This window comes from Oncorhynchus mykiss, chromosome 27, assembly GCF_013265735.2.
Source record: "Oncorhynchus mykiss isolate Arlee chromosome 27, USDA_OmykA_1.1, whole genome shotgun sequence".
NCBI lineage: Eukaryota > Metazoa > Chordata > Actinopteri > Salmoniformes > Salmonidae > Oncorhynchus > Oncorhynchus mykiss.
In genome coordinates this window covers 765,059-777,126 of record NC_048591.1, presented here as the reverse complement: position 1 = coordinate 777,126, position 12,068 = coordinate 765,059, and the positions used below count along the sequence as shown (strand labels likewise).

The 12,068-nt window shown below is 38.4% G+C and overlaps 1 protein-coding gene across 2 annotated transcripts; it reads left to right on the top strand.

The window, feature by feature from the left end:
- Nucleotides 1-948: 948 nt before the first annotated feature.
- On the top strand, nt 949-8,122 carry LOC110507298 (probable signal peptidase complex subunit 2). Of its 2 annotated transcripts, none has more exons than XM_021587188.2 (5): nt 949-1,094; nt 5,715-5,798; nt 5,910-6,070; nt 6,433-6,567; nt 6,725-8,122. In XM_021587188.2, the coding sequence occupies exons 1-5, from the start codon at nt 1,056-1,058 to the stop codon at nt 6,909-6,911; spliced, it is 606 nt and encodes a 201-aa protein (XP_021442863.1). In that variant the 5' UTR covers nt 949-1,055; the 3' UTR covers nt 6,912-8,122. The 2 variants fall into 2 exon arrangements, with proteins under 2 accessions (XP_021442863.1, XP_036820952.1); XM_036965057.1 differs by lacking the exon at nt 949-1,094 and adding an exon at nt 1,142-2,095.
- Nucleotides 8,123-12,068: the final 3,946 nt, after the last annotated feature.

The following is a 12,068-nucleotide window of genomic DNA, read 5'->3' as shown; positions in this document are numbered from 1 at the left end:
ATACATACATACATACATACATACATACATACATACATACATACTAGAACAGAGAAAGATCCATAGTCCCCCTCGATTACATCGTGAAAACTAAAATGAGCTTTTTGGTCTTAATTTAAGGTTAGGGTTAGGCATACGTTAATCAGTGTGGTTAGGGTTATGTTTCAAATCAGATATTAAGATCAATTGTAGAAATGGGCGGGGTTTATGCCTGTTAGTTGACGACCCTATAGGCAGTGCGAGCTAAAATAAGGGGATTCGATTAGTCTGGCCCGGGCGCCTGGGAATGCGAGTTTTGCATTGGTTGACAGTGGCTGTAGTTGTTTGGCAACCGGGCTGCCTCCCGGGCGCGAGCCAGGCCCCCCGTATAAAAGCCCACGGTGAAGTAGGCTCAAACAAAAGTGACGTAATTAAGCACGTGGAGTTATGACTTGAATTCTGTGTTTTCACATGCAAAAGTGATTGCTTTTGATAAGAAAATGTTGACATATATTTTATGGAAAAATATTGTAAGTTTCTGGTTGACGGACCATGCTGCCTTGTTGACAACATGACCGAGCAGCGCGGGCCATGTTCAGGTTCTATGCGGTTCAGCATAATCGAATTGGCCCATTGAATCGTCATTCTTCGTTTTAACCGGTTGTTTTAAGCATCCATCAACTGCTAATGATATTAGGTACATTTCATATTCGCAAATGCAAATGGTCTAATTCAAAACCGAACTTTTTTCACTTTATAAATGAATTTAAACAATACGGCACTGCTTTAACTAAAATGAAAAACAAAAAGGTAATTCGAACCTGTTGTATTATTAATGAATATGATTTGTTTGTTTAGGATATCTGGCAATGTAAATAGTTTGTATGTATGCTTGTTTGCATATGACTATTCCTCTTTTGTTTGTTGATAGTTGTTAATAAAAAAATAAATGAAAGCGTCCAGGCGACTTCCGTAAACGTACATCGTTCCTAGTTAATTTGGTTGGCTGCTAAAATTACGATTTTAGCCAATCACATTGTCCCAGGTCACACACAGCAAATGTACAGGAAGGAAAGATGGCAGCCAGAAATGGGAAAAATGGTCTACTTGAGAAAGTAAGAATTATTTTACACCGTCATTTATAAAACACAGGGATTGGGATTAAACCTGTCGTGCTTGGGTCTTTTTCAATAGTTGGCCGCCTAGCCGATATTGTATTACTCCACGGCAAGCATGTCTATCAGACAGACCGTTCATTTTGAGATTAAGCTAACGTTAACAGTAGTTTTTAGCAAGCTACTGTAATTTTATAAGGCTGGAAGGAAATAAAGGAATTGGCCATGCAAATAACGTGGCCTTTAGTGGTAACGTTATGTAATTTCAAGAGGAACGCAGATCTCATTTGAAGTGAGGGAAGCTGTTTGACCAGCTAGCACAACTTGGCTAAGTTATGGCTAGCCATGCTAGCTAATATTCTTCCTGGTTGATGTTGGCTAGTCCGATGTTAACACTACGCGCTAGATACACTAACGTTATATATCCAAAAGTATGGAGACATCCCTTCAAATTAGTGGATTCGGCTATTTAAGACACACCGGTTACCGACAGGTGTATAAATTCGAGCACACAGCCATGCAATCTCCATAGACAAAAATAGGCAGAAAAATGGCTTTACTGAAGAACTCAGTGACTTTCAATGTGGCACCGTCATAGGATACCACTTTTCCAACAAGTCCATTCATAAAATTTCTGCCCTGCTAGAGTTGTCCCAAACAACTGTAAGTGCAGTTATTGTGAACTGGAAACGTCTAGGAGCAACAACGGCTCAGCTGTGAAGTGGTAGACCACACTAGCTCACAGAAATGGACTGCCGGGTGCTGTTGCGCGTAGAAATCGTCTGTCTTGGTTGCAACACTCACTACCGAGTTCCAAACTGCCTCTGGAAGCAATGTCAGCACAAGAACCGTTTATCGGAAGCTTCATGAAATTAGTTTCCTTGGCTGAGCAGTCGCACACAAGCCAAAGATCACCATGCACAATGTCAAAAGACGGCTGGAGTGGCAAGAATCTCTGGAGTGATGAGTCACACTTCACCATCTGGCAGTCCGACAGACAAGTAAAAATACTTTAAAGTACTACTTAAGTAGTTTTTTGGGGGTATCTGTACTTTTCTATTAATATTTTTGACACTTTTACATTTACTTCACTACATTCCTAAATCAAATCATGTACTTTTTACTACATGCATTTTACCTGACACCCAAAAGTACTCGTTACATTTTGAATGCTTAGCAGGACAGGAAATGGTCCAATTCACGCACTTATCAAGACATGGTCATCCCTTCTGCCTCTGATTTGACGAACTCACTAAAGACAAATCATATTTTGTAAATGATGTCTGAGGGGTTTTGTGTGCCCATGGCTATCCATACATTTTAAAAACAAGAAAATTGTGCCTTCTGCTTTGCTTAAAATAAGGAATTTGAAATGATTTATACTAGGGGTGCATGATATATCGGTGAACATATCGGAATCGGTTGATATTAGCTAAAAATGGCGACATCGGTATTGGCCCAATATCTAGTTTAACACCGATGTTAAAAACCGATGTCAAAGCTACCGTGCATACCTTATATATATATTATTATTACATGGCGTAATAACGGCATATAAAATTTGCCGCTACACGTGCAACAAAGCATTCCTAACCTAGCCCGGTCGAGCAGTCATTTGAAAGAGTAAGACCATTTTAGCAAGACAAGTAAAAGGCGAAACCATTAAAGCCAAGATAATGGAATTCATTGCCCTTGACATTCAACCGTTCTCCGTTGTGGGTGATGTTGGCTTTCGCCGGCTGGTCGAGCACTGGTACACACTACCAAGTGCGCTATTTTTCAGATGTTGCCCTACCGGAGTTACACAGTAATAGCATCACTGCTATTACTGTAGCTTCACGACATGCATACTATGGAATGCAGTTTGGGTCTTTGCGTGTCAAAAAAGATACAGTAGCACTGTCAAAGCTGTACAAAAAAAGTCTGCAAACAAACACCGGCCACGAATGATGTGTTTACAATACAGAGTTGGTAATAAAGAATAATTTGTTTGATCGCAACTTTTGGCGTAGCTTTAGCTTGGTACCTAGCTAGCACCAATACAGCCAGCCTGAAAACAATGACCAGTAGAATCTGCAGTCATTTTCATTATTGTTAGCAATGATTTAGGAATCCTTGTAAGTATTAGCTAGTTTGCCACTTGTGGTTCGCCTATTGAAATGTAACTTCAGTTCATGAAAAAAATAGCTAGCCAGCTTCTTAACCCTGTTGCCCAAAGCTAATGTTATAAGCAGCCAGCTAGCTTCATCTGGCTAGTGAGGCTCGACCGGGTTGTGTTGTGAAGCTAGCCACAATAACGATTAGGCACAATAGTGTAATTTGCGGTTTGCCAACAAAATAAGTGCCATTGACAATGATGCAAATTAATACAAATAGTAGAATTATGCCATGAAGGCTAACCGCAAAGTCCACTTTATAAGACAGGTATGAACTGTTTTATAAATTAGGGTTATTTTAGATGTCACCTAGCCATATTGTTAGCTAGCTAACTATAGCTACTGAAACAGATTATGTTGTGTTGTTTGACACAACAAATAGTGTTATTTTACGTCTCTTTTTTGACACGCAAACGGCATTCCATAGAAATCCTGGTTGAGAATGAAACGACTGAACAACGAAACTGCACAGCAAGTAAGTGAAGGAAATAGGGTTTGATTGTTTTACTGGTAATGGGGACTAAAGTAAATGCCAACAAAATAACTTTTTGGTCAGTGTGGTGTGTGTGTGTGTGTAACCTTTATTTAAATAGGCAAGTCAATTAAGAACAAATTCTTATTTACAATGACGGCCTGGACGACACTGGGCCAATTGTGCGCCGCCCTATGGGACTCCCAATCGTGGCCGGATGTGATACAGCTTGGATTCGAACCAGGGACTGTAGTGCCTTAGACCACTGCGTCCATTTGTGTGTTAATTGTTTAACTGTACTAGAATGCTTAAAAGGCCGCTAAAATGTAAAATATCGGTTATCGGTATCGTTTTTTTGTCAAGGAAAATATTGGATATCGGTATCGGCCAAAAAAGTAATATCGGTGCATCACTAATTTATACTTTTACTTTTAATACTTATGAATATTTTAGCAATTACACTTACTTTTGGTACTGCAGTATATTTGGAATCAAATACTTTTTAGACTTTTACTCAACTAGCATCTTACTGGGTGATTTACTTTTACTTGAGAAACTTTCTATTAATATATATATATACTTTTACTCAAGTATGACATTTTGGATCTTTTTCCACCACTGATGTACACACACATACTACCGTTCAAAAGTTTGGGGTGAAGAAAAGAAAAGCAAATGTTTTGTCCATTTAAAATAGCTAACACAACGTGCCATTGGAACACAGGAGTCATGGTTGCTGATAATGGACCTCTGTAGATATTCCATAAAAAAATCAGCCGTTTACAGCTACATTAGTCATTTACAACATTGTCTACACTATATTTCTGATCAATTTGATGTTATTTTAATGGACAAAATGTGCTTTTCTTTCAAAAACAAGGACATTTCTAAGTGACCCCAAACTTTAGAGCGGTAATGTGTGTGTAGATACAGTTGAAGTCGGAAGTTTACATTTAAACTCAGTTTTTCACAATTCCTGAACGTTTAATCCAAGTAAGAATTCCCTGTTTTAGGTCAGTTAGGATCACCACATTATTTTAAGAATGTGAAATGTCATAATAATAGTAGAGAGAATGATTTCTTTCTTTCATCACATTCCCAGTGGGTCATAAGTTTACATGCACTCAATTAATATTCGGTAGCATTGCCTTTAAATAGTTTAACTTGGGTCAAACGTGTCGGGTAGCCTTCCACAATCTTCCCACAATAAGTTGGGTGAATTTTGGCCCATTCCTCCTGACAGAGCTGGTGTAACTGAGTCAGGTTTGTAGGCCTCCTTGCTCGCACACGCTTTTTCAGTTCTGCCCACAAATTTTCTATAGGATTGAGGTCAGGGCTTTGTGATGGCCACTCCAATACCTTGACTTTGTTGTCCTTTAGCCATTTTGCCAAAACATACATGCATACATACATCACATTCTTTGCTCAAGTGCTTTTTAGACTGTTATTGTCATATCTTATTGCTTTCTAGCTACTCTGTTGACAGTTCTTCAGGAACGTGTGGTAGCTAACTAGCGTGTAAATTGTTCACAAACAAATTAGTGAATGTGCTAGGAAGTTTTGAAAGTTGGATCATCTTATATCCTTTGTGGCTTTAAGTGTTCTTACCTTGTGATTTTGAACATTCAAAGCAACTAGGAAACATCCATGGCAGGCATTGTCACCTTAGCTTGCTACATAACTTCTGAGGGATAGAAAGCACGAGCACCACCACAAATCAGCCTACACAACTGCACACACACCCCTCTTTACTATGACAACTAGCATAGCCTTGTCAGCAGATGACTGCTGTCTGAACACACACACACACATCCGATATGGTCACTTATAACTTGCTGTTTGGACAGTCAGTAGTCCAAAATGGATTTGAGCATTAAAGGCCTGCAGTGTGAACAAGGCTTAATTGTAATCTGTAATAGGAGTTTGGTACAGGAGGAAACTCTGTCAAGAACTGTGTTGCTCATTCTGTTGACCATTGTCATTTGCTTTCAGTGGAGGATTGATGAGAAACCTGTGAAGATTGACAAATGGGATGGTGCAGCTGTCAAGAATTCTCTTGATGATGCAGCAAAGAAGGTTTGCATACAGTACATTGAGGGGAGTTTCAACATTCTCTTGTATGTTAAAAAGGTGTATGGTTTTGATATTTTACATATGTTTTGATAATATTTTTCCAACATTCATCAGGTCCTCTTGGAGAAGTATGGTTATGCAGAGAACTTCAATCTCGTAGATGGACGTCTCCTTATTTGCACAATCTCCTGCCTCTTCGCCATCGTAGCTTTAATTTGGGACTTCCTTTATCCATTCCCTGAGTCCAAGCCAGTCCTGGCAATCTGTGTCATATCATATCCTTTTAATGGAAAAATAATTAAATTACTGCTTTGTCACAATAACAGACATGTATGAAGGTGGCATGATTGCCTACAGTTTGAGGTAATTTAGTACTACAACCTAACATGCCTTATTGCTTTTATAAAAACAATTCCAACTGGGAATATTGCTTTAATGTCCTCTACAGTTGTATTTCTTTTTTTAGATTAACAGACTGATGCTGATAACATGTTTTTGATAGGCTATTATTACTCACCCAAAGTATTTTACTGCCCAAATTGACACTCACGGCTTAGTAACTTCATTGTCCTTCCAAAAATGTTCATTATTGGATTCTGGAATTTATATATTCAAGTTTTCCCTAACTGATCCTTACTTATTTCATAATGATGGGCATTCTAACCTTATATACCTCCTACCAAGAAAAGAACATCTTCCTTGTTTCTGTCCAGAAGGACCCCGCTGGCATGGACCCTGACCACACTTGGCAGCTTTCATCTAGTCTGAAAAGGTTTTTTTTTTTTTATGGTTTACTTTTTGTGCAGTTTTTTTGGTACTACCACATTTTCTGAGTAATGCCTGGTAATGTTTTTAATTTATCTGGACTTCTATCTTGAAAAGTCCTGCCTAGCAAATGCCTAGCAAATTGTGACTTCTACTCTCTGCAGGTTTGATGACCAGTACACTCTAAGAGTGTCCTTCTCAGATGGGAAGTCGAAACACACGCGGGTGCAAGAGATCACGAAGTCTGTGGGGGCTTTCTTTGACGGGAACGGAACACTGGTCATGGACCAGTTTGAAAAGTGTGTGTCAAAACTCCATGATACCTTGGCCACTGAAAAGAAGACAAAATAATAATGATCAGACATAGCCTTCTTTACAATGCTGCACCACACTGGCAGAAACTGCAGTAGAGCACACTGGTTTTGTACGGTTCTGGGTGCATTTGAATTAGTTATTGGTTGTTATAAAAGTCTGTACGCCAGCGTTTGTTGTCCATTATTTAATTTGTCCAATAAATTTTGACTGTTGTGCAGAATTTCTTTTTCTTCCTATGCTTACCTTGATACAAGTCTCATCTAGACATTGCTTTTAAGAACCCCTAAGACAACTCAAAACAAAGATTAATAAAATATTTCTTGCACCACTCAAGTTTTTATCTTCACCATTGAATGGTCGTTCTAAAAATGAAGAGATTATTCCTTTTATTTTACTGTTTAACTTCTCTTCCCCACATTTTATGCTGCCTTACATAATGTGTGCAGTGAATGACCAGATCATTGTTGGAAATTATGTAAAATACATATATTTTTTGTCCTGAAAGCCTTATTCAATGTAACTAGTGTATTTTAAAAGCTTTGCAATCCTACATGTATTTTTCTGTTTATGGATTTTGTTACTACAGTACAGTACAGTATGTAGTTACCATAAGGCTTTAAAGGGCAAAAGAAACGCATCCACACATTTACTAGTCATCACCATTCCTCTCTTCAGTACATGGTTTGTTGGAAGTGTTTCTTTAAAGTTGGAATCCATTTTGGTGAAACTGCCAAGTCCTTTGCGATATTACAGCAACAAATATGTTACTTCGAAAAATGTTTTTTCCCCCCTCCAGATATTGAACATCATTGCACGCAGAGAAGAACCGCAGAGTATGTACTGTGATTTTATTCGTATATAACAGCGCCACTGGTATATATATGATCGGTGGCGCTGTTTCCCCTTTCGCGGCTCTCAGCTTTAAAGCAGGGGTAATTGTTTTGATGTACATGTTTTGTCAACGATTTGGAAATGAAATAGTATTGATTAGTTATCCTCACGTAGGAGTGCATGACCATTGGTTTTCAATTTCCAGTCTCACAGAATATTGAATACACAAGCACATTTAAAAAAAAACTTATATTGGTAAAGTTTCCTGGATTCAGTTTATTTCTCTGTAGTATGACTTTAAAAGTGAGTGGTACAGAGACATTGCCGTTTTTGTCTGTAGATTTTTGGCTTTAGCAACCTTATTGTACGTTCCTGTTCTTCATATAAGTTTAAAATAAAGTTAGAAAGCATTTTTACATTGTCTACTTATTATGTGTCTCAATGAATAGAAGTGCTGATCTGGGCCTGTGTCCACACAGTGTCTCAGAGTAGAAAAGTTGTCCTAAATGCTGGAAATAGAGATATTTTACTCCTTCTCTTATGTGTATGCATGAAGCCTCATAAATCGAGTCCCACCTTGTCGACAGATATATATGAGACCTCATGAGCTGTCATAAACAGTTAAGAGTTACCAGCTGGTGTCTTGATATAGAAAAAGGCACAGAAAGGCAATTGCTTAGGAGTTGTTGAAATAATGTTTTGATATTTCTGTATGATCAACCCATCTTGACCCACATGCAACAGTATGCTTTTGACAATGATTTCACCTGAGGCCTAATTTAGGAGAGACCGGGACATGTCACACTTTTCGCTTAAGTGTAGATTTCTCAGCATTGGTATATCTATTAAGACCAATCTAAATATTGATGAATAGATCAAGGTCTTGCCCCAAAAATTGCACGTTTTTTCAAAACGTATTGCAAAATTAAGTTATTACTGATAAACACTGAGCAGTTGTGACATCTTGCCCCGTAGCGGGTATGGGGCAAACTGTCACAATGTTATGTGTTGTTAGTGCCAACAGTTTGAAGCATTATTCATCACTTGATGAATAAGTAAGAATATTCTAAAAAAAGCTAACTAAATGTTTGCAAGTATATCAAATTTTACTGCTTATTGGTGATAATTACACTTTGTTGTGCTAAGTCCTTATAAATGAACTGAATATGATAATAAATTACAATGTCAATGTTTGTTCCTCTTAAGGATCTGACCTTTTTTTCAATTTTCGCCTAAAATGACATGCCCAAATCTAACTGCCTGTAGCTCAGGACCAGAAGCAAGGATATACATATTCTTGATACCATTTGAAAGGAAACACTTTGAAGTTTGTGGAAATGTAAAATGAATATGGGAGAATGTAACACATTAGAAAAAAGTTAGTTAGTAAAAGATAATACAAAGAAAAAAACATGATTATTTTGTTGTTGTACCATCTTAGAAATGCAAGAGAAAGGCCATAATGAATTATTCTAGTCCCAGTGCAATTTCTATTTTGGCCACTAGAAAGCAGCAGTGTATGTGCAAAGTTTTAGACTGATCCAATGAACCATTGCATATCTGTTCAAAATGTTGTATCAAGACTGCCCAAATGTGCCTAATTGGTTTATTAATACATTTTCAAGTTCATGATTGTGCACTCTCCTCAAACAATAGCATGGCATTCTTTCACTGTAACAGCTAATGTAAATTGGACAGTGCAGTTAGATTAACAAGAATTTAAGCGTTCTGCCCATATCAGGTATGTCTGTCCTGGGAAATGTTTTTGTTACTTACAATCTCATGCGAATCACATTAGCCTACGTTAGTTTAACCGTCCCGCGGGGGGGGACACTGCTTGGAGTAACCCAAGATTGTAAACTATCATGGTCAAAACATATTGATGCAGTAGTAGCTAAGATGGGGAGAAATCTGTCTATAATAAAACGATGCTCTGCGATGCTCTGCCTTCTTAACAACACTATCAAGAAGGCAGGTCGCACCAGGTCGTACTGTTCAGTCATGTGGTCAGGTGCCACAAAAAATAACGTTGCAATTGGCTCAGAACAAGGCAGCACGGCTGGCCCTTGGATGTACACAGAGAGCTAATATTAATACTATGCATGTCAATCTCTCCTGGCTGAAAGTGGAGAGATTGACTTCATCACTACTTTTATTTATGAGAGGTATTGACAAGTTGAATGCACCAAGCTGTCTGTCTAAACTACTGGCACACAGCTCGGACACACAGGCATACCCCACAAGACATACCACAAGAGGTCTCTTCACAGTCCCCAAGTCCAGAACAGGCTATGGGAGGCACACAGTACTACATAGAGCCATGACTACATGGAACTCTATTCCACATAGAGTAACTGACGCAAGCAGCAAAATTAGATTGAAAAAAACAGATTAAAAAAACACCTTATGGAACCTTATGGAACAGCGGAGACTGTGAAGCAAACATTGGCACACACACACACACACACACACACACGATAACGCTAATGTGGATCCATAATAAATACAAAATACAAATACAAAACAAACAAAGATACCAATAACTAAATCAAATTTAGTCCAATCAATGTAGCTAAATATCATGTGGCTGTCCATGGTACTTATTTCTGTCTTTGTGTGTGTGCGAAAGTTAAAAAAAAAGTTGACTCAACCTAGTTTTAGACGAGTTGAATGCCAATGCCATCTTTTTCATGTTGGCAAAATGGTATATTGCTCTGTCATACAGTACGTTTTTAGTTTGTGTTGTCATAATCTACCTAGCTAAAATGCTTGCTAGCTAGAAAACATCCTTGCTTGGGCAACAATGGACCAGCTAAGTTTGCTAGCTACACTGAACCAAAATAGAAACACAACATGTAAAGTGCTGGTCCAATGTTTCATGAGCTGAAATAAAATATTCCAGAAATGTTCCATATGCACAAGAAACTTATTTCTCTAAAATGTTGTGCACAAATTTGTTTTCATCCCTGTTAGTGAGAATTGTATCCTTTGTCAAGATAATCCAGCCACCTGACAGGTGTGGCATATCAAGAAGCTGATTAAACAGTATGATCATTACACAGGTTTATCTTGTGCTGTGGACAATAAAAGGCCACTCTAAAATGTGCAGTTTTGTCACGCAATGCAATGCCACAAATGTCTCAATTTTTGAGGGAGCGTGCAAATAGCATGCTGATTGCAGGAAAGTCCACCAGAGCTGTTTCCAGAAAACTTCATGTCATTTTAGAGACAACAACCGCAGACCACGTGTAAACATGCCAGCCAGGACCTCTACATCTGGCTTCTTCACCTTTGGGATCATCAGAGGAGTATTTATGTCTGTAATAAATGCGAAATCCATAGATTAGTGCCTTATGAATTTATTTCAATTGACTGATTTCCTTATATGAACTGTAACTCAGTAAAATCTTTGAAATTGTTGCATGTGGCGTTTATATATTTTTTCAGTATAGTTAACGTGAGCCTAGTAGACTACATCTAGGCTATATATTGAATTTATGAGCTACAGATACTGAGACAGAGAGGTGCGGTTTCCCTCCCTCGCTCTGATGATTTCTCTGGTGAGTTTCAGCCACTTGCAAATTGAAGGAAAATTATGAAAACACAGAGAGATGAAAGAGAAATTATTTTATAATAAAAAAAAAAAATATTGGTCAAATATTTGGGGAAGCCTTTTTTCCCTTGGCATCCATGCCACTGGAGTAAAGTCATTGTAGCCTATTATTTTACTTCCCCTAGCTTTGAGAACCATGGCATGAGCATGGGCTGACCTTGTATTGCTGTAGCACAGCCGCATAGCCTTCCAGCAGCTTTTCAAATGTTGCACCATGTCCATTACAATGTAGAAAAATGTGTCTCGGGTCCAAACCATTCAATAGGAGCTTCATCTTATTCTTTCTATGTCTATGGTGGATTCGCGGCCACAATTTATGGAACGTGCCAAAACTTTGGAGATAACAATAGATGGCAAAGTCAAAGATGCTGGTTTTCCCCTATCAATCCGTGGCGAAGTAAATGCTTCTGGAAAATCCAGCTCCAGAACCAGTCATAGCCTAGCCAGCTGGCTAATCTTTTGAATACGGTGTAGCAACAACAGATAACATTAGCTAGTTATGTAGATAAGGTTAGCATGCTTGATAGCTACAATGACATCTGTCAGTACTCTACTTGTTGTTATTTCTCCACTCCCCGTAGAAATCGCCACAACGTTCCCAACCCCAATTTCTGAATAGGTATTAGCAGCCTGCGTCATTCTTTGGAAGTGGAACCTTAAATGAGAATTTCCACAATTATATTGAAATAGGGGCTGCATTGCCCTCTGGGGGTGGCATTTTAAGCTAAATTCCTACAATTATACACATT